Below are 25678 nucleotides of genomic sequence, written 5' to 3' on the forward strand. Positions count from 1 at the left end.
CAAGACACATATTAATCAAACCATCAAAAATTAACTACAAAGAAAAGATATTAAAAGCAGCGAAGGAAATGCAACAAATAACATACAAGGGAATCCCCATAAGGTTAACAGCTGATCTTGTAGCAGAAACTCTACAAGCCAGAAGGGAGTGTGAGGACATATTTAAAGTGATGAGAGGGAAAATCCTACAACCAAAATTACTCTGCCCAGCAAGGATCTCATTCCGATTCGACAGAGAAATTAAAACCTTAACAGACAAGCAAAAGCTAGGAGAATTCAGCACCACCAAACCAGCTTTACAGCAAATGCTAAAGGAACTTCTCTAGGCAGGAAACACAAGAGAAGAAAAAGACCTACAAAAACAAACAGAAAACAATTAAGAAAATGGTAATAGGAACATACATATCAATAACTACCTTAAATGTAAATGGATTAAATGCTCCAACCAAAAGACATAGACTGGCTGATGGATACAAAAACAAGACCCATATATATATGTATCCTGTCTACAAGAGACCCACTTCAGACCTAGGGACACATACAGACTGAAAGTGAGGGGATGGAAAAAGATATTCCACGCAAATGGAAGTCAAAAGAAAGCTGGAGTAGCAATTCTCATATCAGACAAAATAGACTTTAAAATAAAGACTATTACAAGAGACAAAGAAGGACACTACATAACAATCAAGGGATCAATCCAAGAAGAAGTATAACAATTGTAAATATTTATGAACCCATATAGGAGCACCTCAATACATAAGGCAAATGCTAACAGCCATAAAAGGGGAAATCAACATAACACAAGAATAGTAGGGGACTTTAACACCCCACTTTCACCAATGGACAGATCATCCAAAATGAAAATAAATAACGAAACACAAGCTTTAAATGACACATTAAACAAGATGGACTTAACTGATATTTATAGGATGTTCCATCCAAAAACAACAGAATACACTTTCTTCTCAAGTGCTCATGGAACATTCTCCAGGATGGATCATATCTTGGGTCACAAATCAAGCCTTGGTTAATTTGAGAAAATTGAAATCGTATCACATATCTTTTCCAACCACAACGCTACAAGACTAGATATCGATTACAGGAAAAAAACTGTAAAGAATACAAACAAAAGGAAGCTAAACAATACACTACTAAATAACCAAGAGATCACTGAAGAAATCAAAGAGGATATCAAAAAATACCTAGAAACCAATGACAATGAAAACACGATAACCCAAAACCTATGGGATGCAGCAAAAGCAGTTCTAAGAGGGAAGTTTATAGCAATACAATCCTACCTCAAGAAACAAGAAACATCTCAAATAAACAACCTAACCTTACACCTAAAGCAATTAGAGAAAGAAGAAAAAAAAAACCCCAAAGTTAGCAGGAGGAAAGAAATCATGAAGATCAGATCAGAAATAAATGAAAAAGAAATGAAGGAAACAATAACAAAGATCAATAAAACTAAAGCTGGCTATTTGAGAAAATAAACAAAATTGATAAACCATTAACCAGACTCATCAAGAAAAAAACAGAGAAGATGCAAACCAATAGAATTAGAAATGGAAAAGGAGAAGCAACAACTGACACTGCAGAAATACAAAGGATTATGAGAGATTACTACAAGCAACTCTATGTCAATAAAATGTACAACCTGGAAGAAATGGAAAAATTCTTAGAAAAGGACAACCTGGTTCAGTCCTTAGAAAAGGACTGAACCATGAAGAAATAGAAAATATAAACAGACCAATTACAAGCACTGAAATTGAAACTGTGATTAAAAATCTTCCAATAGGGGCTTCCCTGGTGGCGCAGTGGTTGAGAGTCCGCCTGCCAATGCAGGGGACACATTCGTGCCCCGGTCTGGGAGGATCCCAAATGCCGTGGAGCGGCAGGGCCCGTGAGCCATGGCTGCTGAGCCTGTGGGTCTGGAGCCTGTGCTCCACAACGGGAGAGGCCACAATGGTGAGAGGCCCACGTACCACAAAAAAAAAAAAAAAAAAAAAATCTTCCAACAAACAAAAGCCCAGGACCAGATGGCTTCACAGGTGAATTCTATCAAACATTTACAGAAGAGCTAACACCTATCCTTCTCAAACTCTTCCAAAATATAGCAGAGGGAGGGACACTCCCAAACTCATTCTACGACGCCACCATTACCCTGATACCCAAACCAGACAGGGATGTTGCAAAAAAAGATAACTACAGGCCAATATCACTGATGAACATAGATGCAAAAATCCTCAACAAAATACTAGCAAACAGAATCCAACAGCACATTAAAAGGATCATACACCATGATCAAGTGGGGTTTATCTCAGGAATGCAAGGATTCTTCAATATATGCTAATCAATCAATGTGATACACCATATTAACAAATTGAAGGATAAAAATCATATGATCATCTCAATAGATGCAGAAAAAGCTTTTGACAAAATTCAACACCCATTTATGATAAAAACCCTCCAGAGAGTAGGCATAGAGGGAACTTACCCCAACATAATAAAGGCAATATATGACAAACCCACAGCCAACATCATTCTCAATGGTGAAAAACTGAAACCATTTCCACCAAGATCTGGAACAAGACAAGGTTGCCCACTCTCACCACTATTATTCAACATAGTTTTCGAAGTTTTAGCCACAGCAATCAGAGAACAAAAAGCAATAAAAGGAATCCAAATTGGAAAAGAAGTAAAACTGTCACTGCAGATGACATGATACTATACATAGAGAATCCTACAGATGCTGCCAGAATACTAGAGCTAATCAATGAATTTGGTAAAGTAGCAGGATACAGAATTAATGCACAGAAATCTCTTGCGTTCCTATACACTAAGGATGAAAAATCTGAAAGAGAAATTAAGAAAACACTCCCATTTACCATTGCAACAAAAAGAATAAAATACCTAGAAATAAACCTACCTAAGGAGACAAAAGACCTGTAGGCAGAAAACTATAAGACACTGATGAAAGAAATTAAAGATGACACAAACAGATGGAGAAATATACCATGTTCTTGGATTGGAAGAATCAACATTGTGAAAATGACTATACTACCCAAAGCAATCTACAGATTCAGTGCAATCCCTATCAAACTACCAATGGCATTTTTCATAGAACTAGAAGAAAAAATTTCACAATTTGCATGGAAACACAAAAGACCCCGAATAGCCAAAGCAATCCTGAGAAAGAAAAATGGAGCTGGAGGATTCAGGCTCCCAGACTTCAGACTATACTACAAAGCTATAGTAATCAAGACAGTATGGTACTGGCACAAAAACAGAAATATAGATCAATGGAACAGGATAGAAAGCCCAGAGATAAACCCAGGCACATATGGTTACCTTATTTTTGATAAAGGAGGCAAGAATATACAATGGGGAAAAGACAACCTCTTCAATAAGTGGTCCTGGGAAAACTGGACAGCTACATGTAAAAGAATGAAATTAGAACACTCCCTAAAACCATACACAGAAATAAACTCAAAATGGATTAAAGACCTAAATGGAAGGCCAGACACTATAAAACTCTTAGAGGAAAACATAGGCAGAACACCCTATGACATAAATCACAGCAAGATCCTTTTTGACCCACCTCCTAGAGAAATGGAAATAAAAACAAAAATAAACAAATGGGACCTAATGAAACTTCAAAGCTTTTGTACAGCAAAGGAAACCATAAATGAGATGAAAAGACAACCCTCAGAATGGGAGAAAATATTTGCAAATGAAGCAACTGACAAAGGATTAATCTCAAAAATTTACAAGCAGCTCACGCAGCTCAATTCCAAAAAAAACAAACAACCCAGTCCAAAAATGGGCAGAAGACCTAAATAGACATTTCTCCAAAGAAGATATACAGATTGCCAACAAACATATGAAAGGATGCTCAACATCACTAATCATTAGAGAAATGCAAATCAAAACTACAATGAGGTATCACCTCACACTAGTCAGAATGGCCATCATCAAAAAATCTACAAACAGTAAATGCTGGAGAGGATGTGGAGAAAAGGGAACCCTCTTGCACTATTGATACAGCCACTATGGAGAACAGTATGGAGGTTCCTTCAAAAACTACAAATAGAACTACCATATGACCCAGCAATCCCACTACTGGGCATATACCCTGAGAAAACCATAATTCAAAGAGTCATGTACCTCAGTGTTCATTGCACCTCTATTTACAGTAGCCAGGACATAGAAGCAACCTTAAGTGTCCATCGACAGATGAATGGATAAAGAAGATGTGGCACATATATACAATGGAATATTACACAGCCATGAAAAGAAATGCAATTGAGTTATTTGTAGTGCCTTGGATGGACCTAGAGTCTGTCATACAGAGTTTAGTAAGTCAGAAAGATAAAAACAAATACCATAGGCTAACACATATATATGGAATCTAAAAAGAAAAGAACGGTTCTGAAGAACCTAGGGGCAGGACAGGAATAAAGACGCAGACGTAGAGAATGGACTTGAGGATACGGGAAGGGGGAATGGTAAGCTGGGATGAAGTGAGAGAGTGGCACGGACATATATACACTACCGAATGTAAAATAGATAGCTAGTGGGAAGCAGCCGCATAGCACAGGGAGGTCAGCTTGGTGCTTTGTGTCCACCTAGAGGGGTGGGATAGGAAGGGTGGGAGGGAGGGAGACGCAAGAGGGAAGAGATATGGGGATATATGTATATATATAACTGACTCACTTTGTTATAAAGCAGAAACTAACCCACCACCGTAAAGCAGTTTTACTCCAATAAAGATGTTAAAAAAAAATTCTTATATCAAAACCCTATGTTTAACCTACTATGTGATTTCTGTCTCCTGTTTGGACAAAGGCATCTACACCAGGAAAAGGAGGACACACGTATTGAGCCACTACTGTGTGCAAGGCTTTGTGCCAGGCTTTTCACATCTTAACTCATTTAACAGATATTGCATAGTGTCCTTTGCTTTGATATTACAAAAATCATCCAAACTCAGAAAAGGAGTATGTGGCAGAACTGACATTCCCACACAGCTACACCCAGCCACAAAGACAGTGTTAGGCTGAAAGGGACAGTCTCCTGACCCAGCCCCACTGGTTCAACCAGGGGAGAGATCAGCTGTGTTTTAAGTATTTACATTTAAAGGAGAAAATGCATTAAATCAGATTAGGCAAGTACAGCTCAACCTGCAAAGCCTCAGGACGCGTCACATTATACTGTTTCACTTTATTACCAGGTGGCTGCCACTCTTCTAACAACCCTGGTGCATTTGTCATGGTCAAGTGCAATAATTTCAAGGTAAATTCTTTGGGGTCCACATGAGCTATTTTGCTGTACATTTAGCTGGTGGTCATTTCACTGGCAGTTAAGCGGCAATAAGAGATTGTGTAATAGAGCCTCATTAAAATTAAAGACTGTGACACCATGTGCCCCAGGACACCTTAAAGGGACACTCATTTGTTCGACATTTACCATCGTTCTGACTCAGGCTGGGTCTTGCATCTCAGACGCTGAGTTCAGAGCTTTAATGTCATTTAGGTATTATTTTGTGATTTCAGTTCATTTCCATTTTAAGCCACAGTTTGTCTTAGCAGAGTTTGTAGGGATTTCCTCAGCCTGTTTAGGTTTTGGGGATGAATTGGAGGAGGCAGGGAAGGAGGAGCGAAGAAAGACTGAGGCAGCATGGTCACTTCTCACCAACCGAGGGCCCAGCCCCATGTCTGGAGACGAAGGGTCATGATACACTGCCCCGAGGACACATTTCCGGGGCTCTGGACAAGGGCCCGGTATTTCTTGCCTCTTTTCCTAATCCCTAATTCTGGGTAATAGTTGGAACCAGCTTAGCAATACTGAATTCAGAACAAACCATCTTGATGGATGTTTTACTCCAAGTTTAAACACGGGTAGAGGCCAGTGCAAACAGAAAAGAGGGATGAGAAACAACTATCAGCTAGTCTCACTGTTACCTGTCTCAATCCATCCCTTCTATCTGGAAACTCCGCTGGACTTTACAGGAGAGAGAGTTTAAAGAGCAGAGGCTGTATCTTTCTCTCCCACCTTATTCTCCATCCCATTTGCAGGTCTGCAGATGGGGGTCCCACAAGCCCCAGACCATTCACAACTGAGAATGGGAAAGAGCAGGACTGACCCCAGCATCAAGGGCAGATCCACGTAAATGTTTCCCACCTCTTCCTGACTCCAAGTCGCTTTGTTCTCCTTCACAGGGAGGACACAGGAGAAACACAGACGCGAGCGGGAGACTGCAAAGTAGAGTTCATGTGGGTCTGCCACCCGTTACAGGGTCCCCTGCCTCGACAGTGACTCTGCGAGGACAGGGGCCCGCCCCACCCACCTCTTGCTCTCCCAGACACAGGGCCCGAGGTGCACACACTTGCGAAACCTTGAGCTGTGGGCTGGGCAGGCAGAGGAAAGACACCGGGCATCGGAGCCCAGGGGATGGTACCTCACCTCTGCACTTCTGGCTCTTTCTTTTCCGCGAGATTATCTAGTAAATCTCCTGGTCCATTTATTACCCACATGAAATGGGTCTGTATCATCTTAGATGCTCACTTAACATTTATTGAATGCGCTATGTTGGTGTGTGTGTGTGTGTGTGTGTGTGTGTGTGTGTATTTAGGATATGGAAAACCAAGGTTTTACTTCCGCTGGAACTTCTGCTCTTAGAGGAGAAGAGCCCTAGGGACGATCCAACTGACTGAAGCCCGTAGAGAATTTTATGGCCGTCGGGTTTGGGTGAGCCAGACTGACTCCATCCTGGAAGGACACTGAGTGATGGCTAGTCTGGGATCTGAATCTCTATGCTCTGGGAGACCCTGCTTCTCTGGGAGCTGTGAGTTCATCATAACCCATTCCTGGGACCACATGGCTGGGAAGCACAAGTGCATCACTCTGGAGGCCAGCACACCAGCCTCTTCCCGCCTGTACTGCCAGGACACAGGATTACCCCTCCAATTCCAAGGGCAACCAAGGATGCTGACGGCAGGGGGCCAGCTGGGAGGTCACAGTGACATCTACCTTATTTTGGTTTTGGCCTAAACTGCTCAGGAGCCCTGCTGTTTTATAGAGACAGAAAGAGAAGAAAGAGGCCAAGGAACACTCTCCTCTGTAACAGAACCATGAAATAAACTAGAAATTGTCAAACTTTCATTCTCAGGATAGCGATGCACACCTGCAAAGAGGCGCCTGAACAGGCTACCTGGTGCCCCTGGTGAAGGAACACTTCAGTCACCTGCAGGTGGACCAGCCAGGGAGCCTTTGCTGCTTCAGGACGGATGAAATGCCCCTGAGGCGATCAGAGGGGAAGGCGCCGTCTTCCTAGATGAGGAAAGGGCATTGCTCTCCCCTCCCCCCTGCCCCTCTGCTCTGACCCTACTCAACACCTTTCAGCCCTTGGACCACTATGTTCTCTGGAACATGTTCCAGGGCTCCCTTTTTGCTGTGTCCTTTGCCTGGCAAGCTCTTCTGCTCTTCCGTCACCAAACACAATGATTGAATTAGTTCTTGTTCTGGGAATGTTATCTAACCCACTCACTTTATTACTGGCTCCAAGCTTCCTTGCAGTCCCCAGGTGAGCTGGACTCAACCACGTGGGGGACTTCCATTTAAGGAATGAATTTTCAGCAAGGCTAGAGGTGGCGTAGCCTAGAACCAAAGCAGATGCATTCACCTTCTCAGCCCCCTTCTCAGCCTGCACCTGGGACTGGGGTCCTTCTACTCTAAGACCAAGGAGAGGAGACTTCGCTTCCACATCCAGGAAAGATCCAGCTGAATCCACGGACGCCCAGCCTTTCTAGGATGCAGAACACCTTGCAAACGGGACCTGGAGGCTCTCTTCAAATCTAAATCACCTGTCCAAGGAAAGCAGCAAGGAGGAGAAGTGGCGATCGTTTCTTCTGTTCACCCTCAGAAGACCTGCTTTGATAGGACCTCGTTTCTCTTCCTTGGAGGGTGGGAAGGACTGTGAGTCTTGCTGTCCTTGCCAGGGTCACTAGGGAACTCTGCTGGACTTCCAGCGTAGGACGGCAGGGTGGTCCGGGGGAGCGAGGACGGGCCAGGAGACTGGTCCTGGCTCTGTCACTGAACAGATGGGTGAGGACACTTCACGAAGATTCCCTGGACCTGTTTCCTCATTTGTAAAACAAGGAGGTTGAACCAGGAAATACTTAAGGTTTCTCTGATTGAAAATGCTTTGCTACCATGGGCCTAAGGAGTAGTATTTTCCCAGGTGCCTGGGGCTTTGAGCAGAATCTTCTGCTAAGACTCAGCTCCAGGGCATCACCTTGTAAAGTGTTCCATCAGTACATTGTTCCCCTGCAGCCAACCGTAGTGATGGACAGAGGGCGGGAAGGAGAGTCACTGCCCCGTAGACCAGGCAGAGTTTTCTCACTTTCAGTTCTGAGACACAGGCCATGGACCGAGAGCTGTCTCTGCCATGTGCATTCGCACATCTCAGCGAATGTGCCCCCAACATTCACCCTGAGAAGATGTTTACAAAACAGACAGATTCATCCGGGATATTCAAGCAGGTGGGGGCCTTAGAGAGAGCTAGCTTATCACCTTTTGCGCACAAATGTAGAGGAGAGAGCAGGGTGCCAGGAGAGTAACTGGCCTGCCCCAGGTCACAGACGGCAAGTGGCAGGGTCGGCCTTGAACCAATATTAAACTCACAAGGAATGCTCTTTCCCAGAAATGGTTAAGGTCTGAGAAATAAAGGATTCAAGGGACACAGCTTTCTTTCCTGTACATGCACATAATTTCTCTGAGATGTCAGGAGTCTTCATTTATGACTTGATAAGCAATTTTAAAATGAGAGTTATTGTAAGTACTTATTACTATTCTCATCATGCCATCTTTATTATGGAAACGTAATCAGTCAACATATTTTGCCTCATAAGGTCTAGCGCAATTGAAATCCAGTGGTATTGATGCAATTAAAGGAAGTAGTGAGCCTATTAGGTGATTTATGTTTTATATAAAAAATTTCTCAAAACAGTCAAAAGAAAAAAAATTAGCTTTCGAATGTTAATCTACTTTCCCTAGTCTAATACTCCACCTACTGGAAAAACACTGAATACTATTTAAAACATAAAGTATTTTTAAAAGAACTGATTTTTTTAAATCAATAAATCCCTATAATATTTATAAATATCAAAGGATGAGAGGAGAAATTCTCGTTTCATAGCTGATATAGCATTTTTTAAATAAAGTTAAGTTCGAAGACGTTTATAGCAGGGAGGGCCCAAATGCTGTATAATTTTTTCAAAGAAAAAAATCTCAAGGCAAAACACATTTTGATAGACTATAAAACGACTTTCCGGGAATAAGGAAAAACAAATCAATGGATGGAAAAAGGGAGGAGGAAGACAAAGAAGAGAAACAAAATAAAATTAGGGAAGGTCAATTCTGAAAACAGGTATTAACAAGCATAACGTTGCTAAAATTATACAATGCGATGGCTAAATCTTCTATTAATTAAATGAAAAGAATAAAGAACTATGAGGGAGAACAGTCATGAGAAACAATGTCAACATGACAAATGTGATTGGGGCCCTTTCTGTTTCAGTCTTTATTGGCTTCTGTCATCTTGGTTTGTCCAGCACGTGTTTTCAGGGGTTGGTTGTTTAAATTTGGTTCCTGGCAAATTCCTGGGTGAGTTTGTTGGGGGAAGTTTTAACAAAGCCATCAGTAAACACGATGTGTTAGAACCATCTGCCTACGGACAGGGAAACCATTGTAGGCTGCTGTGTGGGATGGTACTGCTGTCCGGCCATTTGTCTGCTGAGGCTGGGATGGCCAGTGTGGAGGTGGGTGTGGCCGCTCTGATTGTCAAGTTCTCCGCGGGGGCCCCGGCTGTGACTGGTCCAGATATGAAGACTTTCTTTGAAGATGAGCCCCTCACTGAAGAACACGATCGGACAGATCTTCGGAGTGAGCAGGTTGGCTGCGTCAGGCATCTGCCGGTGTGCACTCCTGAGGTTACACCTGCCCAGCCCCTAGGCCACCTGGGCACAGGCGGATGACTGTCCCAGGGTGACCTGACTGCTCGGGGAGCTTCCCTGCGGGAAGGGGGAGACCTTGGCATAAGCCTCAAATTCCCCCTCTGACCATATCACCTTCTAGGCACGTCTTTTAGTAAATGACAGGACTCCTGACCTCCTAACGCCACACAAAGACTTTCGAGCGATTCTGCCGTCCAGCCACCTTGTGGAGCAAAGCTGAAGATGGGCTGAGGAGATGTTCCCGGCTGGGACCATCCCACTACATTTCAGTGGGGGAGGGATAGACTAGGAGTTTGGGATTAGTAGATACACAGGCTACTATATATAAAACAGATAATCAGCAAGGTCCTACTGCATAGCACAGGGAACTATATTCAATATCTTGCAATAAACTATCATGGAAAGGAATCTGGAAAAGAATATATATATATATATGTATGTATAACTGAATCACTTTGATGTCCACCAAAAACTAACACAACACTGTAAATCAACTATACTTCAATAAAAGAAAAAAAAAAGAATAGCATGTTTCTCATATCCGGTGATGCCAGGAGGGACTGGTGATGATTCTAAGTCGGGCCAGAGGTTGGATTCAATGGCCCGTAACGACCATTCCAATTCTAAAATTATTCTAGGCAAATATTATGACTAAAGTTTGCAATTTACATTGTTGTTTATAGAGAAGAACTGGAAGAGGTTTGTGACAATCAGCTTTGTTTTCGTATCCAGGGAAGGAGGTGGACAAAGATACTGTCATACTCAGCTCTGGGGAAGCTGAGACACCAGGAGGTTTGTGTCTGACCCAGGTCCACGGACTCAGTGGTAGCTATTCAATTTAATACACATAACTATGTGCGGGACACCAGGCTGTGTCGTTAGAAAGAACATTTCCTGGCTCCCTGCAATTCTAAGGCTCCTGGTCATTAGAGCACAATTTGGTGTTTGTTATTTTTAAAGAAATGTACCTGCGATTTCTATCGCTGTCACACCCCTAACCCTAAAAGCTAATGACTTTCCTAAGTAAATTCACTGATCAATGATTCTTCTCCAGATGATGTTTAAAATACGGAGAGAAAATTTAAATGCTGTACATCTAATCAGACTAAAGATAAGGGCTTTACGGTTCTGAACCTATTTAATGAAACAGCATTTTCTTCCTAATTGGCTGGTCTTCTAGGGTTAAAGGTTTGCTCACATCGTGCTTCTGCAATGCTGCTTATATGTGGGGTGTTTAAGTAAAGCGACCTCAGGTGTTTTTACTTTATTTATCTTTTTAAGGCACTGGCTTCAGTATTTAAATGAGTTTGAGTTTGTTTCCTGAATGGTCTTTCATTAAAGCTTAGGTTGACCTCATTCCTCCTGCAATCATGACACTGTAATGGCAGAAAAAGACTAATAAAAAATATGAACTCATTTTATGTGGTTGAAAAGGTTACATTTCTATTGATTTCAACTGTAATATAGTTAAAGTCCTTGGTATTAAGAAAACTTAGCTAACACGTTCTTTTTTGTACAGAGGCTCTATCGATATTCCTTTGCCAGTAGGTTTTGGCAGCAATAACAATATGCAGGATGGAGTCTAAAAATTGGCAATTATCAGAGGACTGATATCCACATCCTTTAAATTCTCTTCCAGGTGAAAGAGTATAAAGGTGTATCACGAAAATCATTAAACACAGAGTGACTTCAGAATGTGGGGTGAATGCGGGGTCTAACAGCTCGAATGATGACCAGTTCTGCTGGCTTTACAGAAAGCACTAAGGCTCTGCTCCCTGGAAACAATGTAGTTTTTCAAGGCTGTGGAATGTGGGGAGGGGTGGAAGAATTTAGTAGAGGTGGTGAGGAGTGGGAAATAGGAGAGACTAGAAGAAATGAGGCAAGAGATCTAAGGAGAGCATTCACTTCTCTTGGAAAAAAGAATATGTAGCTGAAACGGTCTGGGAGAAGGAGGAAACGTGCAAAGACTATCCCCCCAAAGTTTGATCCTCTTCTTCCCCCTTTTCCATATTATCGACATCATCATCAGTGTAGCAGCTAACATTTCTTGAAAGTCAACTCCAGGTCAGATCCCACCTTAGGTACTTTACACGTATTATTTCACTGAATCTGCAAACAACCCTGTGGGCACAGACTCTCATTCACCCCATTTTACAGCTGAGGAAACCGAGGCCCTGGCATTAAGTTACGTTGCCTAAAGGGACACATAGCTCCCGAGAGGTACAGCCCAGAGGTCTGTGCGCCTGTAGAGTCTGAGCTACGCTACTGTGTCTGCCTGGATCCTGTGCTGTTGCAAAGCTAGGCTGGCAGGACGTCCACCACAGCTGCACAAAGTACTCCTGGGAGTGAGCGGAGGGGCAGGGACAGCCCGGCATCGCCCCTGCCTGGGGTCCTCCTGGCCCCCATCTTGCTACCTCTCCTTTTAGGGATCTTCTGATTCACGTGACCCTGGCTGTCTGCATCCATCTCTGGCTGCAGGACGGGTTTCCGGAGATGACGTCAACGCCGGAAGTCAGAGGCTACAGAAGCCTGTCAGTTACTTCGCCGCTGGCGCCACAGTGCATTTGTGGTGCTCGGCTGTGGGGCTTAAGCACGTAAGCAAAGGCAGAGGCTGCGGGTCGCTAATCCAGATCCCGGTGTCATCCTCACAGGGGTAGAGAGGGCTCATTTCTGTCTGTTCTCCAGTTTAGCTTCTGCTGGTGGCCTGGGTGACCGATACAGGGCGGGATGCTGCAGGGAGCGGCAGTATTTACTCAGTGGCTTTATTTGCTTTTACTTCCGCTTCCTCTTTGATGCTCTTGCGCCATCTTCACTGTTGAACTACCAGCTCAGACCCTCGCTTCTACGCATGAAGTTTTTTATTACCATCCCCTCCAGCGTTCAGATCACATCTCCTCATCTCAAAGATGTTAGGGTAGGGCTAATTCTTTTAGGTCACTAGCCAGGACAGGGAAGAATGCAAGTCAAATGCACCTTAGGAAGCAGAAAGAATCTTTGTACTCTCAAATGCAGCACATGTGCTCAGAATCCATTATTTATAAATGTGATCCATTCATTTATCCAGTCACTCAGCAAACATTTCTTCAGGCTCTCTAGTGCCCAGGGCTCAGGGACAGAGCTGTGAGAAGCACAGGTGAGAACGAAATCCCTGGGCTGTATCTTTGAACGTGACGTCAAGCTCCCATTTATATAACCAAGCCCCATGGCCATCCCAGTATTTCACATTAGATGCAAGTGACCCACATGACAACTCCTGACTCTGCATTAGATGAGCATTTGCAGAAGCCTCACCTAAGCTGGTTTCATGCGGAAGTTTTCCCTTCCCCACCCTCAGCACTGGTTCTGGCTAGTGACCACTAGAGGGCATCTTAGCACTAGCTCAGGACCTGCTCCAGGCCACCCGGTCCATCAAAATCCTCACGTTCAGTCCCTGTGCTGACTCTTCCCTTCACTGAGTAAAAGGGCAGAGTGTAACCCTTCAGAACCTCGGGCTGCATGTGGGGATACATTTATTTTTCAGAGAGGAGATACACTTACGTGAGATAGGAACCTGCTTTCAGTTACCTGGGCACAGGAACCACCACTCTGTCTACTGTGTTACAAAATTGCTTTGAGAGTTACCATCTTTGAGGGTGATTTTAGTGTACTGCAGATGGATATAAGGATATAATGCCTCACAGATTGGACTTTAGTTTTCATGCCAGACAGAACAGAAATCCGGGAACCTCGCCTTCTTTCTTGAGAGATGATTTAAGGACAGTGTGCCTGGGGTGAAAATGAACGCTCCAACAGCTTTGGCTGCATTCTGGAGGAGAAAAGAGAGAAGTGACATCTCAAACCCTAAACTGGATCAGAAGCTGCATTGCAACTGTTTTCCCACTGAGCTGTAAGAAATGTAAAGCGAAGTAAACACATTTTTTGGAGCGCTGGAATGGAGGTCCTGTCTAGCCTTAGAGCGCATAATTCTTTTGCAGATGAAATTGCTTTAGAAAAGAAATGAGAAACTTGGAAGTGTTGACATACTCATTATGAGTCTTGCTCGGTTTCAGATCAGATGACTTTGATGGGTTAAACTTATTTTTTCTTCGGTTCCCCTCTGTAATTTTTTTGGATTGCAGAAGAGCAAATACTGGCTCCCTGTGGTAAAAAATAAGTCTGATAACGTGGTCCTCCCGTCCCCCCATGCAAACATTAAGGCACGGCTCAAATACCTTCCTCAGTCTCCTCTGATCCATTTCTCCCACCCTCAGGATGATTAATTTCCCCCCCCTTTTCTGTGCTTCCTCAGCGTGAGTCCACACTTCAGTTGGCCCCTGGTTCATGTCTGTGTGATTGACGGTCTCTTCTGTTGGACTGTGGCTTCTGAAGCCACCGGCCATGCTGCCCGCTGTGAACGTGCAGGGAGGACTTGCTCCCTGGGTTGAACTGCAAATGGATAGAACAGGAACCTTGGTTCTGAAGGCCCTGCTGATAATGACCTAACAGCTGCTCTCTTACTTTTTGCTTTTAAGAAAGAGAAGGGACTTGGGAAGGAAGGAAGGATAGTAGCATTTATTGGGCCATAGAAGATGCTAGATATTTTCATGTAAATTTTCATTTAACACACACACACGCCCCATTAAAATAGGTGGCCTTATTCCCATTCTCCAAATACGTAAACAGAGCATTCAGTAACTTGCCAGAGAACATAGAGTTAGGAAGTGGAGGAATCTGTCAATAAGGATGTTTAAAAATTTATGTCTTAGTAACAACTTAGTAACAACAATCCCAATCCATGGTGGTCTCCGTTTAGACTCAGACCATCCTCAAAGGGAAATCTTGCTTCATGTGCTATGGCCTTATTACCAGCCAAGACTCATAATACTCTCTTCTGCTAGATCCCCAGTCTATTATTTACACGCTGATTGGGAGACCAACTTGTTAAGTCTCTTGCCGAGGAGAATTAGGTGGAATGAGCTTCAACTATCCGAAGAAATGTATATCGAGTGTGTATACAGCTTTTCTCTCCTCCCAGAATATAAACTCCTTGAGGGTAAAGGATACATTTCGTTCATTCCTCCTGCCCCACCAACTCATCACTGTCTACCTGGATTTCTTTCATGTAATAGGTACACAGCATATATCTGTTCTCCTCAATGTATACTCAATGAAGTTGAGTTAATTTTAATTGCACTTCATAAGCAGCCATATGGGATGGCACTGACAACCCCCTGATTTTACCCAAGTCAGGCTTAAGGAATGGTTGCTGTTCGGAATTTCCCATCATGCCGTGGGCTGAGTGGCAGACAAGGATAAGAGATTAATGTCAATTACATGGCATAGTGTTAAATCCTTAGTGATCATCATATGGTTTTAATACTTTTAAAAATGCACTGTTAATGGAACATCCCAGAATCATCTTGAGAACATTTTGTCACACATCTCCACTGCACACCTCGGAACCGGGACCTTACATAGTGGGTGCCCAGACCACTAAGTACACAGATGGTCTCAGTTTACAGCTGCAGGTCAGTTTGAACACATGGCGGCAGCTGGAGGACGGCAGCTGGAGGAATCCTTGGCACTGATGGTTGTGTATCTTGTTTTTATTTTTTGGAGACACTTCACCAAACAGTCCTATTTTCTGTTCAGAAATAAATAAGGAAAATTTGCTAAAATACCCTACCATGGGCCAAGGACCCAAAACCCAATCTAAAACCAAATGACACAAAGCTAATGAGGTCATGAGGTTTGTGATGTGTGTCTCGATTGTGAATAGGCTTCTCTGGATATATGGAAATACTGAAAACCAAACAAAACAAACTCTGACACATGTGCAGACCAAATGAATGGGCAAGTTTTCAATAGACACATTCCTGTCTCTTCTCTTCCCAGGTATCTTCTGTGGAATTAAACCATTGTAATGATATGAGAAACAAATAAAACATTGATCTATGCCCTCCGCATAAGTAAACATCTGAGTCGGTCTTCCATGAATGTAGGAACCGAAGCAGTAATACACTTGCTGAGAACCCAAACAGAGAGCCAGTGCATGGGTCAGAGTGCTCCCGGGAGGGAAGGATTAGAGACATCAAAGGGCTCATCACTATTCCCGCAATCGCCGCCCTTCTGCCAAGCGTGCTGGTAATGCACAACCAGGGCTGTGAGCTCATCTTCCAGAGGAGAGAAACGCTAAATTGGCCAAAGGGAAGATGTTACAGTAATGCAATCTCAGAGCAGGGCCTTAGACTAGTGAGGTCAACTTCCTTTATTTGTTCTGACATCCCTAAAAAGACTTAATGCTTCCAAACAGTGTTATTTTTTAAAATAAAGGCTTGAACAACCTCTGCTATTAAAATTTTCAGTTGTGTTTACAGCTATACACTTTTTAGTATTGTTCGTTATTGGCAGAAAGTTCAAAGGTAATAAAGGCCCACATTTTTAATTAGATTTAATTAGATTAAAAAATTTTTAATTTTAATTAGAAGCCTCAGCTTCTAATTTCAGGCCAGGCTGCATGCCAGCACAGGAAAGAAGGATGCTCAGATGCAAGGACCAGAGGTTATGTCCAGGAAAACTGATGTGGACTCTTTATGTGGCACAAACACTGGCCTGAAAGTTGGACTGCTTACTTCTTTTTTCACTTAGAAAAGTTGCGATTTTATGACCTCCAGCAAATCTCAATAGGGCTTTTCTTTTTAAAAAAAGTGTTTTCCCTCCATTACATACAGTTATTTTTTTCTGAGGAGACTATCATGTAATTTGGTATTTCAAAAACATGAATATACCTTTTCATAAACTGCAGTAGGGTATCAGGGGCTTCCTGCTGCCTATGTCAAGGAAGAGATGAGTTCAGAAAAGAATTGGCCTGTTTCCAAACATCAGTGAAAGGGAATAGAGAAAAGTCCAAAAATTTAGAGCCTCACACCAGAGAGTAAGAAATAAAACTGCAAAAAGCTTTGACCAACAAAGGCACATGAAGATTTTCAGCTCAGCAAACTGGCTCAGCGCCATGCGGGAGGTTAAAATTAAGAGTATTTACCCCACCACAATCACCTAAGCCTCTTGTCTCAGATGGCCTCAAGGTAGCTGCCATGACCTTGAGAGAGAGGCAAGGGTCCTTGGAAGCAAATGACTATGTCGGTCCAAGAGCCACGTTTAGGGAAGAATGCAGGGCGTATCTACTGGTACACGAAACTGACCGGAAGCAGATAGATCAGAAGCCAACTCAGCTTCTGAAGGAACTGTATTGGCAAAGAAACTGCAGGTCTGGTCTACAAAGGCTTGTGAGTATAAGACAATCCTCAGTGTAATTGACACCTGCAGGAAACGGTCCCTGGAAGCTGCACAGCTTCAGGGAATGCATTATCACCAACATTCAGTTCAGAGGAGAGCCATGGAGAGCCATGCAAATAATGGACAGGAAGTTGGCCTATTCAAGGAGCTACTCCCACGGCCAAGGGCGGCAGCAGGACGCCCTCAGAGCGTCTACCCAGCATGATTTCATCACTGCTACAGAACACAGGACTTTCCTCTTTAAAAATATATCTGATATAAGGCAGACTTTCATTGGGCTTAGCCACTGACATTTTAGGGTTGTTACAGCAACTGGTGTTATCCTAGTCTTTTTCTATATTCCCGGCGTCTAGCATTCACCATATGCTACTATTGTTGGTAACACTTTCCTCTGACCATTTTTAGGATTCATATTCAATATACAGCTCAATTAGCAATCGATGCAACTGCTGTTATACAATTTGGTTGAAATTCTGATTAATAGCAGGTAAGAAATTATCGTCTTTATTTTAAGAGATGTAATTCACTGAGCTTGAGGAACATTTGTTTTGAAAATTCCCGATGAAAACAATTGAAGTCATGCTCTTTGTGCTATAAAAATTTGGGGACCTGATCATCATTGGTTTCTGAGGACTTGGAATTATTTAAGAAAGTCCTTATTTTACTTGCAGGAAATCTGTTAGCTTCTTCTTGGCAAAGACGGAACTGGCCCTCCAGTTACATGAAAGCCAAAATGATACATCTTTACCATCTGTTCATTTGATTTTTAGAGAAAATGGATTAGGAGTATCTGTGCCAGAGACTATGTCCCTGAACCCTCCACTGTAAAACTTCCATAAAACCCCTAAATATTTGATAGTTATTCAAGGAACATGTACTTAATTCATTTTTCAAGCTAATTTTATCCTTGGATCAGGTGAGAATATCAGAAAGTTGTATCACCTCAGCCCTTGTCCCCTTCATCTCCCATCACCCTGTTCTACCCCACTGCCTGCAGAACTGTTTGGGCTGAAATCCATTTTTAAGTTATACTTGACTTTCCCAAGGAAATGCTACGTCAAGAAGGTTTGTGAAAAACACATTTGTTGCAGAAACACTGGTGAAGGCCCTGCGTACCACCTCTCTCGGTACCCACTAGATAACAAGGAGGAAGGGCCTTCAACTCTCACTGCATTTTTAAAACTCTGAAGAAATATAGCAAAATGCCAAAATTTTAAAAGTTTGGATGGTGGGTCCATAGGTGTATGTTTTATTATTCTCTGTACTTCTGCATATTTTTGAACTATTTTATAACTTCAACATCACTCAATTTCCAACTGGCCAGAGGTATCCATTTCCAACATTTTATGGTCACCCTCCCAGACATCTCTCTACTAAGTGATTCAGTTAAGAGCGTGTGTAAACTTCAGTGTGGTAGACCTCGGTTCATCTAGGCTTTTGCTACTCACTGCTTCCTAATTTTGAGTGAGCTACATCACACTCTGAGTGTCAGTTTCCACATCTCTAAAATGGGGATACTAATGGTGCAGTCCTCATAAGCCTATTGTGAAGACTCAATGAGAAAATGTGTGTCAAGTGCTAGCACAGTGCCTGGACCACAGCACCAACAAACGTGAGCTCCCATCATGCGTGTGATGTTGCCAAGTGGATCGTGCTATGGGCAGCTTGCCATGCCAGTAAACAGAATCCATGGTAGATAATAAAAGGAAAGAATGACAGAGCAAGAAAAATTCCATTTCCCTGGAAGAGCTGGTATATTTTATGCTTATGGGTTGTGCAATTCCGGGCACCAAGAAGCTCCGAGCCAAACTTACGCAAGTGGGTGAGACCTTCTGACGCGGGTAACCGTATTCCATTTCCCCATTGTCTTGGGGCCCTACTTTTCGTGACTTACTTTAACTCTCAATTTCGTTTTATGTACTCCCTGTAAACCACCTTATATCCCCTGTGCAATGTGGTTGGGACGAAAGGAGGGAAAGGAGGACGGGTGAAGCCAGGGACGGCAGGCAGGAAGGAAAGTAAGAAGAAAGGATTTGTAACACAGGCTTTGAAATTATTCCTTGTAATGGTCATGTTCAGTTCTTAGATGATGCTAATTGGCACAGTTTTTAATCACAGGCAGTGTTTTTCGGGTGCTCTCTGCCCGCTCGGGGTTTGTTTTACATTTGGCATTAAGCCTTCAGCTTTATCACGGGTGCAACTGTGAGTTTCCATAAACGATGCAACTTGAGGGTTGTCCTGGGCTCTGGTTTGCGCTGGCATCTGAGAACTCTGAGAGTCGGTCCTTCATTCTGTGTGTGGACATTGGGCACTTTGTCTTTTGGCAGCAAATGTTTCATCCAAGGTCAGTTTCCCTCAAGTGCTCAGCACCATTTCAGACAGCGTGTGCTCAGGGAATGCAAACTTATTTAAAGTTAGCTTTAGCCAAACCCAGTTAGGAAAGCAAACCTGCTTTTAAAAATGCTGTAAACACTGACAAACATCATCTAAATTATATGATGTTTGCACATATATAAATGTATAGAATTTTACCTTAATTCCAAAGGCATCATTCCATAGCACTTTTTTTTACACCTTTATTGGAGTATAATTGCTTTACAATGTTGTAGTTTCTGATGTACAACAACATGAATCAGCTGTATGTATACATATATCCCCCTATCCCCTCCCTCTTGAGCCTCCCTCCCTCCCTCCCTCCGTATCCCACCCCTCTAGGTCGTCACAAAGCATCAAGCTGATCTCCCTGTGCTAAGCAGCAGCTTCCCACTAGCTATCTACTTTACATTTGGTAGTGTGTAGATGTCAGTGCTACGCTCTCACTACATCCCAGCCTCCCATCACCTTCCGTGTCCTCAAGTCCATTCTCTACGTCTGCGTCTTCATTCCTGTCCTGCCACTAGGTTCATCGTACCATTTTTTTAGATTCCATATATATGTGTTAGCATATGGTATTTGTTTTTCTCTTTTTGAATTACTTCGCTCTGTATGACAGACTCTAGGTCCATCCACCTCACTACAAATAACTCAATTTTGTTCCTTTTTGTGGCTGAGTAATATTCCATTGTATATATGTGCCACATCTTCTTCATCCATTCATCTGTCAACATTCCGTGGCACTTTTTTTTTTTTTTTTTTTTTTTTTTTTTTGCGGTACGCGGGCCTCTCACTGTTGTGGCCTCTCTCGTTGCGGAGCACAGGCTCCGGACGCGCAGGCTTAGCGGCCATGGCTCACGGGCCCAGCCACTCCGCGGCACGTGGGATCTTCCCGGACCGGGGCACGAACCCGCGTCCCCTGCATCGGCAGGCGGACTCAACCACTGCGCCACCAGGGGAGCCGCTCCACGGCACTTTTAAACTCATCTTTGAGTTAGCCTTATTTTTGTTCTTTGATGAGAAGTACATTTTAATTTGAAATTATTTAAATACATTTGTCATTATATTGTATTGTAACTGGGGGCTATCAGAATGGGTTGAGGATATATGTGTGTTTTACATTTTTGTTCGATTATAAAAATGCAACATACACTTATAATTAAAAAACGAGGGGCTTCCCTGGTGGTGCAGTGGTTGAGAATCTGCCCTGCCAATGCAGGGGACACGGGTTCGAGCCCTGGTCTGGGAAGATCCCACATGCCGCGGAGCAACTAGGCCTGTGAGCCACAATTACTGAGCCTGCACGTCTGGAGCCTGAGCTCCGCAACAAGAGAGGCCGTGATAGTGAGAGGCCCGCGCACCGCGATGAAGAGTGGCCCCCGCTTGCCACAACTAGAGAAAGCCCTCGCACAGAAATGAAGACCCAACACAGCCATAAATAAATAAATAAATAAATAAATAAATTTAAATCATATGGGCTTCTAAGAAGACCTCTGCTTAAAAACAAAAAAAAAAGAGGAAATATAGAAAACTCTAGAGGAAATGAAGCCATTTATAATCCCTTTACACAGAAATAATCATGATTAACCTTTTATTATATCTTTCTCTATATATTCTTGAGGTTGTAGAAGTTCTCAAGATGGATTTGTAGATTGTTTCCAGGAAAAAAAAATTAGAGTGTTTTTTTGGAGTTCTAAAGATGCCCTTGGAATTACGTCCACACTCTACAGTCTTCCCTGCCTGCAAGAAAGCAGGTCATGGGAGCAGGGAATCGGCCCGACCTGCTTGTCTGCAAGCAGGCACCATATCTTTTCTTCCTCCACCATGTCCACCTTTGTTTTCCATCTGGGCTGGACTGGAGAGGCTGGGCTGACAAAGACCAGTGCACCCCAGACCATGAAGTCTTTCCAGGCTGCATTCAAGTGGGTCGAGGCATCTGCTTTCTAAACATGTCCAGAAATCTCAGTGCAATTGCATCTCATTGTATGACAGAAGGAGGTGGGGGACAGGGCTTTCCAACACCCTGGGTACAGTTCCTATGGCCGAATTAGTTCCGTGCCTTCTACAATGCTTCCCACTTCTATCTTCTCCCTTACCTCAAAGCATTGTGCAGCCAAAGTTTTTCGTACCCATCGTGTTTCCTTTTCCTGGAACTGTAGTCCTGTTCCTTGGAAGATTCTTCCCAATTCCCCACTCTAATCATGAGGTTTGATTAGGGGCTATCAGTCACTGTTCCCCTCCCCTCACAATAGGGTGAGTGTGTGACCCCAGCCAGGTCAATCAGAGACCTTCTCCGGATTTTAAAATGAGAACCGAGAAACTAGGACCTTGCTTCTGGTCCCAGCAAAACTGGGAAGATGTGAGCCGACTTCAGTGCCTGTGTCCCATGATGTGTGGCAGATGAAGCCTGCTGCAAGAGGAATTGTCCAGAGGCAGGTGGGCAAGCAGAGAAGATGGAGGGAGGGAGGGAGGGAAGGAGAGGAGGGAGAAGGGGAGGGAGGGGGGGAGAGAGAGAGAGATAGAGATAGAGAGAGAGAGAGAGAGAGAGAGAGAGAGAGAGGCATTTGGTCGTGGCCTAGGCTTTGTTTGAATCCTCCAGGTCCCCTGCATTCTTTCAAAATTTTGGTTTTCCCTTTCTTAAATTCTATAACCTACCCTAGGAATTTTCTCTACAAATGAATTCTGAACTGCTTTTCTGTCCTTTGTGATCAGAAGAACCCTGAGCAATAGAAGCCGGTTCTCCCCAGCCCCACTTTGGTCCCCTGGACTCTGCAGGCCTCTGGCTCCTCCACTGCGTGGATTTCTCAGCCTTTCCTCAAGAGCCCCAAGTCCTTAAAACAGCCCATCCCTCTCCCCTGCTTCAGGGTAATCTCTCGTTTACTGTAGCAGACAGCAGCTCTGATTAAGCTAATATTTGCTCTTAAAGAGCTGCTGCTTCCTTCCAAAGATTCCCCAGTTGGTGGAATTTGGCAGAAGGGAGGCCATCTTGACCTTCTTTACTCCAGACTCTCATTTGGGGAAATGCACCAGGAAATGGAATTATTTAGCCTATCACCTGGACTCGCTTCTCCCACTCACCCCACCCTCGTCTTTGCATGGGGTTCCTCAACCCACAGGGCTCGGTCCCGACACACAACGCATTTTCTTGGAGACAGCGAGGATTAACCTTGCAAAACTCCGCAGCTGAGACAGCTCCCTTCCTTGACACTGTCCTTCAACCTGATTGTTGAGCTCTTTTTAACTTTTAATATTATTTTGCAATGGTGAAATGGCGAGACAATCACTTTCTTTAAGAGAGGTGACAGATGGCGCACTTTAAAACAAGAGAATGCCTCTAATCAAAAGCCAATAAACACAACGTTGATAAAATGGTATAAAACCACCCCTTTCCTGTAATGGTATAAACCACCATACTAATCCTGGACTTGCTGGCTTTTCTGAATCAAACTTGAGTTATGGTGGAAGACGGGCGTGGTTTACTCCATAAGTAATTTGCAGCACCTAACACGTGACAGGCACTGCGCTAGACTCAGCGACTGTCCATCACTATGAGAGAAGCTTATTTATGCCCCATTTGATTGATTGTGCAACAGGCTGTAACTGCACATTGTCATTTTCCGAGGAAAGGCCTCTCCTGAAAATGCTCTCTAGCATTTACTGCTAAAGGCCAAGTGTAAACTCCGTATCAAGTTATGAATTTGACATCCGCCAGTGCTCACGAAGAGATGGGGCTTGTGCCTCTCCTTTGCAACCTGAACTTCCCACAGTTCCCAGCCGAATCCGAATCCGAATGAGGTCGGAGAGGCTGCTGAACCCCTGCAAATGACATTCCACTTTTCTGACAAGACAGCATCCCCCTGCTGCACTTCTTCCTGACAGGTATCTATTTTGAACCCCTGCTAGAGAATGCAGTGACAGTTCCAGCCTTGATCTTTGCCTTAGTTCCCAGGGAGACCTCCTCATGCCATGTTTTATTCATGGTGTCTCCCAGGCTGGTCTCTTCATTGTAAAAATCGGTCGTGGGGGTAGGGACAATCCATGAACCTGAAATAAAGTTTGAGCGTCGCAATAAAACCGTCCCTTTGTGTACGGAAAGCCTACAACCAGGGTCTGAGATGCTGGGGAAGGTTTGTGTACTGAGGATTTTTAAGGCAAAGCATGCAAGAAGAAAAGAAAATAGTTATTCACATTGCACTGGAGTCGTGAAGGAAGTAGGTCAGATAAACCAAAATAACCTTTGCTGGGAAACGCGATAAGCTTCAGACATCTGAGACCATGGAGAGAAAAGATGCTGCAATGGATAAAAGCAGCAGGCCGATAGATGTGCAAGGCTACAAGCAGGAAAGCTACAAAGAACGTACAGAGTAAACATTTATTCTACCTTCTCCCAAGAAATCTCTTCTCCATCAACTTTGTCATTGTCCTTCCTGTAGGAACTGGATATCCTTTTTTTTTTTTTTTTTTTTTTTGCAGTACGCTGGCCTCTCACTGCTGTGGCCTCTCCCGCAGCGGAGCACAGGCTCCGGACGCGCAGGCTCAGCGGCCATGGCTCACGGGCCCAGCCGCTCCACGGCATGCGGGGTCCTCCCAGACTGGGGCACGAACCCGTGTCCCCTGCATCGGCAGGCGGACTCCCAACCACTGTGCCACCAGGGAGGCCCGGAACTGGATATCTTTTTACTTCACAGGTTAGAAATTTGTAGGAGAAAGTATCAGAGGCATCTCTTCCACCTGTCCTAACCGCCCAAAACAAAACCAATAGCCCAGCATGACAGAGGACAGAGATTGCAACCCTGTATCACATCCACTTGATGAGTAACACGTGTGTACCTTGAGAGTAATGGTCCTCTCGTGACGGGTGACATTAACGCTGTGGGGCTGCCCATTGGCCATGCTCCTGTGGTCCACGTCAATATTATATGGCTCCCTGGTGCCACCCAGGCTGTACCGGATCTGTAAGCTTCCTACACAGAGAAAAGAAAAGAAACTCAGTCATTTCTCCACTCTGGATTTCATTTTAATGTCACTTCCCCCACCCCTGGAGGCTAATTCCATTAAACTCGGCTTCAACGTCCATCAATGTCACCGCCGTTCTGAATTCTGAGTCACTAGCTCAGAGGCACACGAATCCATAAAGGCTCACGGCACCAGGCACGCGCATGTTGACAATCTACCAACAACAAGCCATCGGTGACCGTCATCTCCAAGCTGGAGCAGCACATGGTATAAACAACCCAAGTCGGGCTTGAGCCTGGGATGGCAGAATGGGAACATACATGGTACAGGACCATGGAGACGCCTACAGGCCCCACAAAATACTCTGTGAAATAAAAAATAAGTGCAGGATGCCGGGATGACCTCATGCCATCGGCAAAGTGTGACATTCAGCATATAAAAGAATCACGAACATACAATATTAAGAATAAACATAATTTACAGAAGACAAACCCATGGGATTTTGGGAGGCTTCACTGAGACCAAGAAAACAAAGCAGTGGCTTTTATTCTAGGTTAGAGACCTCATCAATCCAAATGCAAACCAAAGGCAAAAAGATGGGTCCTCATCGCCTCTCAGTTGTCATTCACTTTGCCTCAACAAATTATTCTTTTTTCTCTTTCTTGTTTCTTCCCAATAATGACAAGCAATATTCAAAAAGATTAATATAATATTCTATATCCTGCTTTTAATTAATCTGCACAGCAAACGTAGCTTTTATTTCTTAGTTATGATTTTTAAAGCCATCGACTTTTTATCTCATTTTTTACTCAAATTGGAATCTTCGTGTTAATAGCTTTTGACATCTCAGAGCTTAAAAATGGAGCCAGTAATTTAGCAAGAGTTTGGCCAGCTGTAAATCACCTAAAGATTCTTTGTCGCCTTTTTCATTTTCCTTCCAGAGGAACAAAACCGATATTCTAAGTTGTGAAATAAAACATCATAATTAAAACTTAAAAAGTGAACAGAAAAGAGAAAGAAAGTCACTGGAAACGCCACCGTCCAGAGGTAAGGTAAAC

General features: G+C 43.6%; 1 protein-coding gene across 1 annotated transcript in view; it reads right to left on the minus strand.

Moving 5' to 3' along the window:
• The window catches only part of CNTNAP2 (contactin associated protein 2), a 1428051-nt gene that overhangs the window by 131657 nt on the left and 1270716 nt on the right, over positions 1-25678 (minus strand). Inside the window, exon 20 of the mRNA XM_060157549.1 lies at positions 24495-24628. Within this exon, the coding sequence (XP_060013532.1) occupies positions 24495-24628 (134 nt within the window). The remainder of the gene's footprint in view (positions 1-24494; positions 24629-25678) is intronic.

Source organism: Lagenorhynchus albirostris, chromosome 8 (genome assembly GCF_949774975.1).
Source record: "Lagenorhynchus albirostris chromosome 8, mLagAlb1.1, whole genome shotgun sequence".
NCBI classification, from domain to species: domain Eukaryota; kingdom Metazoa; phylum Chordata; class Mammalia; order Artiodactyla; family Delphinidae; genus Lagenorhynchus; species Lagenorhynchus albirostris.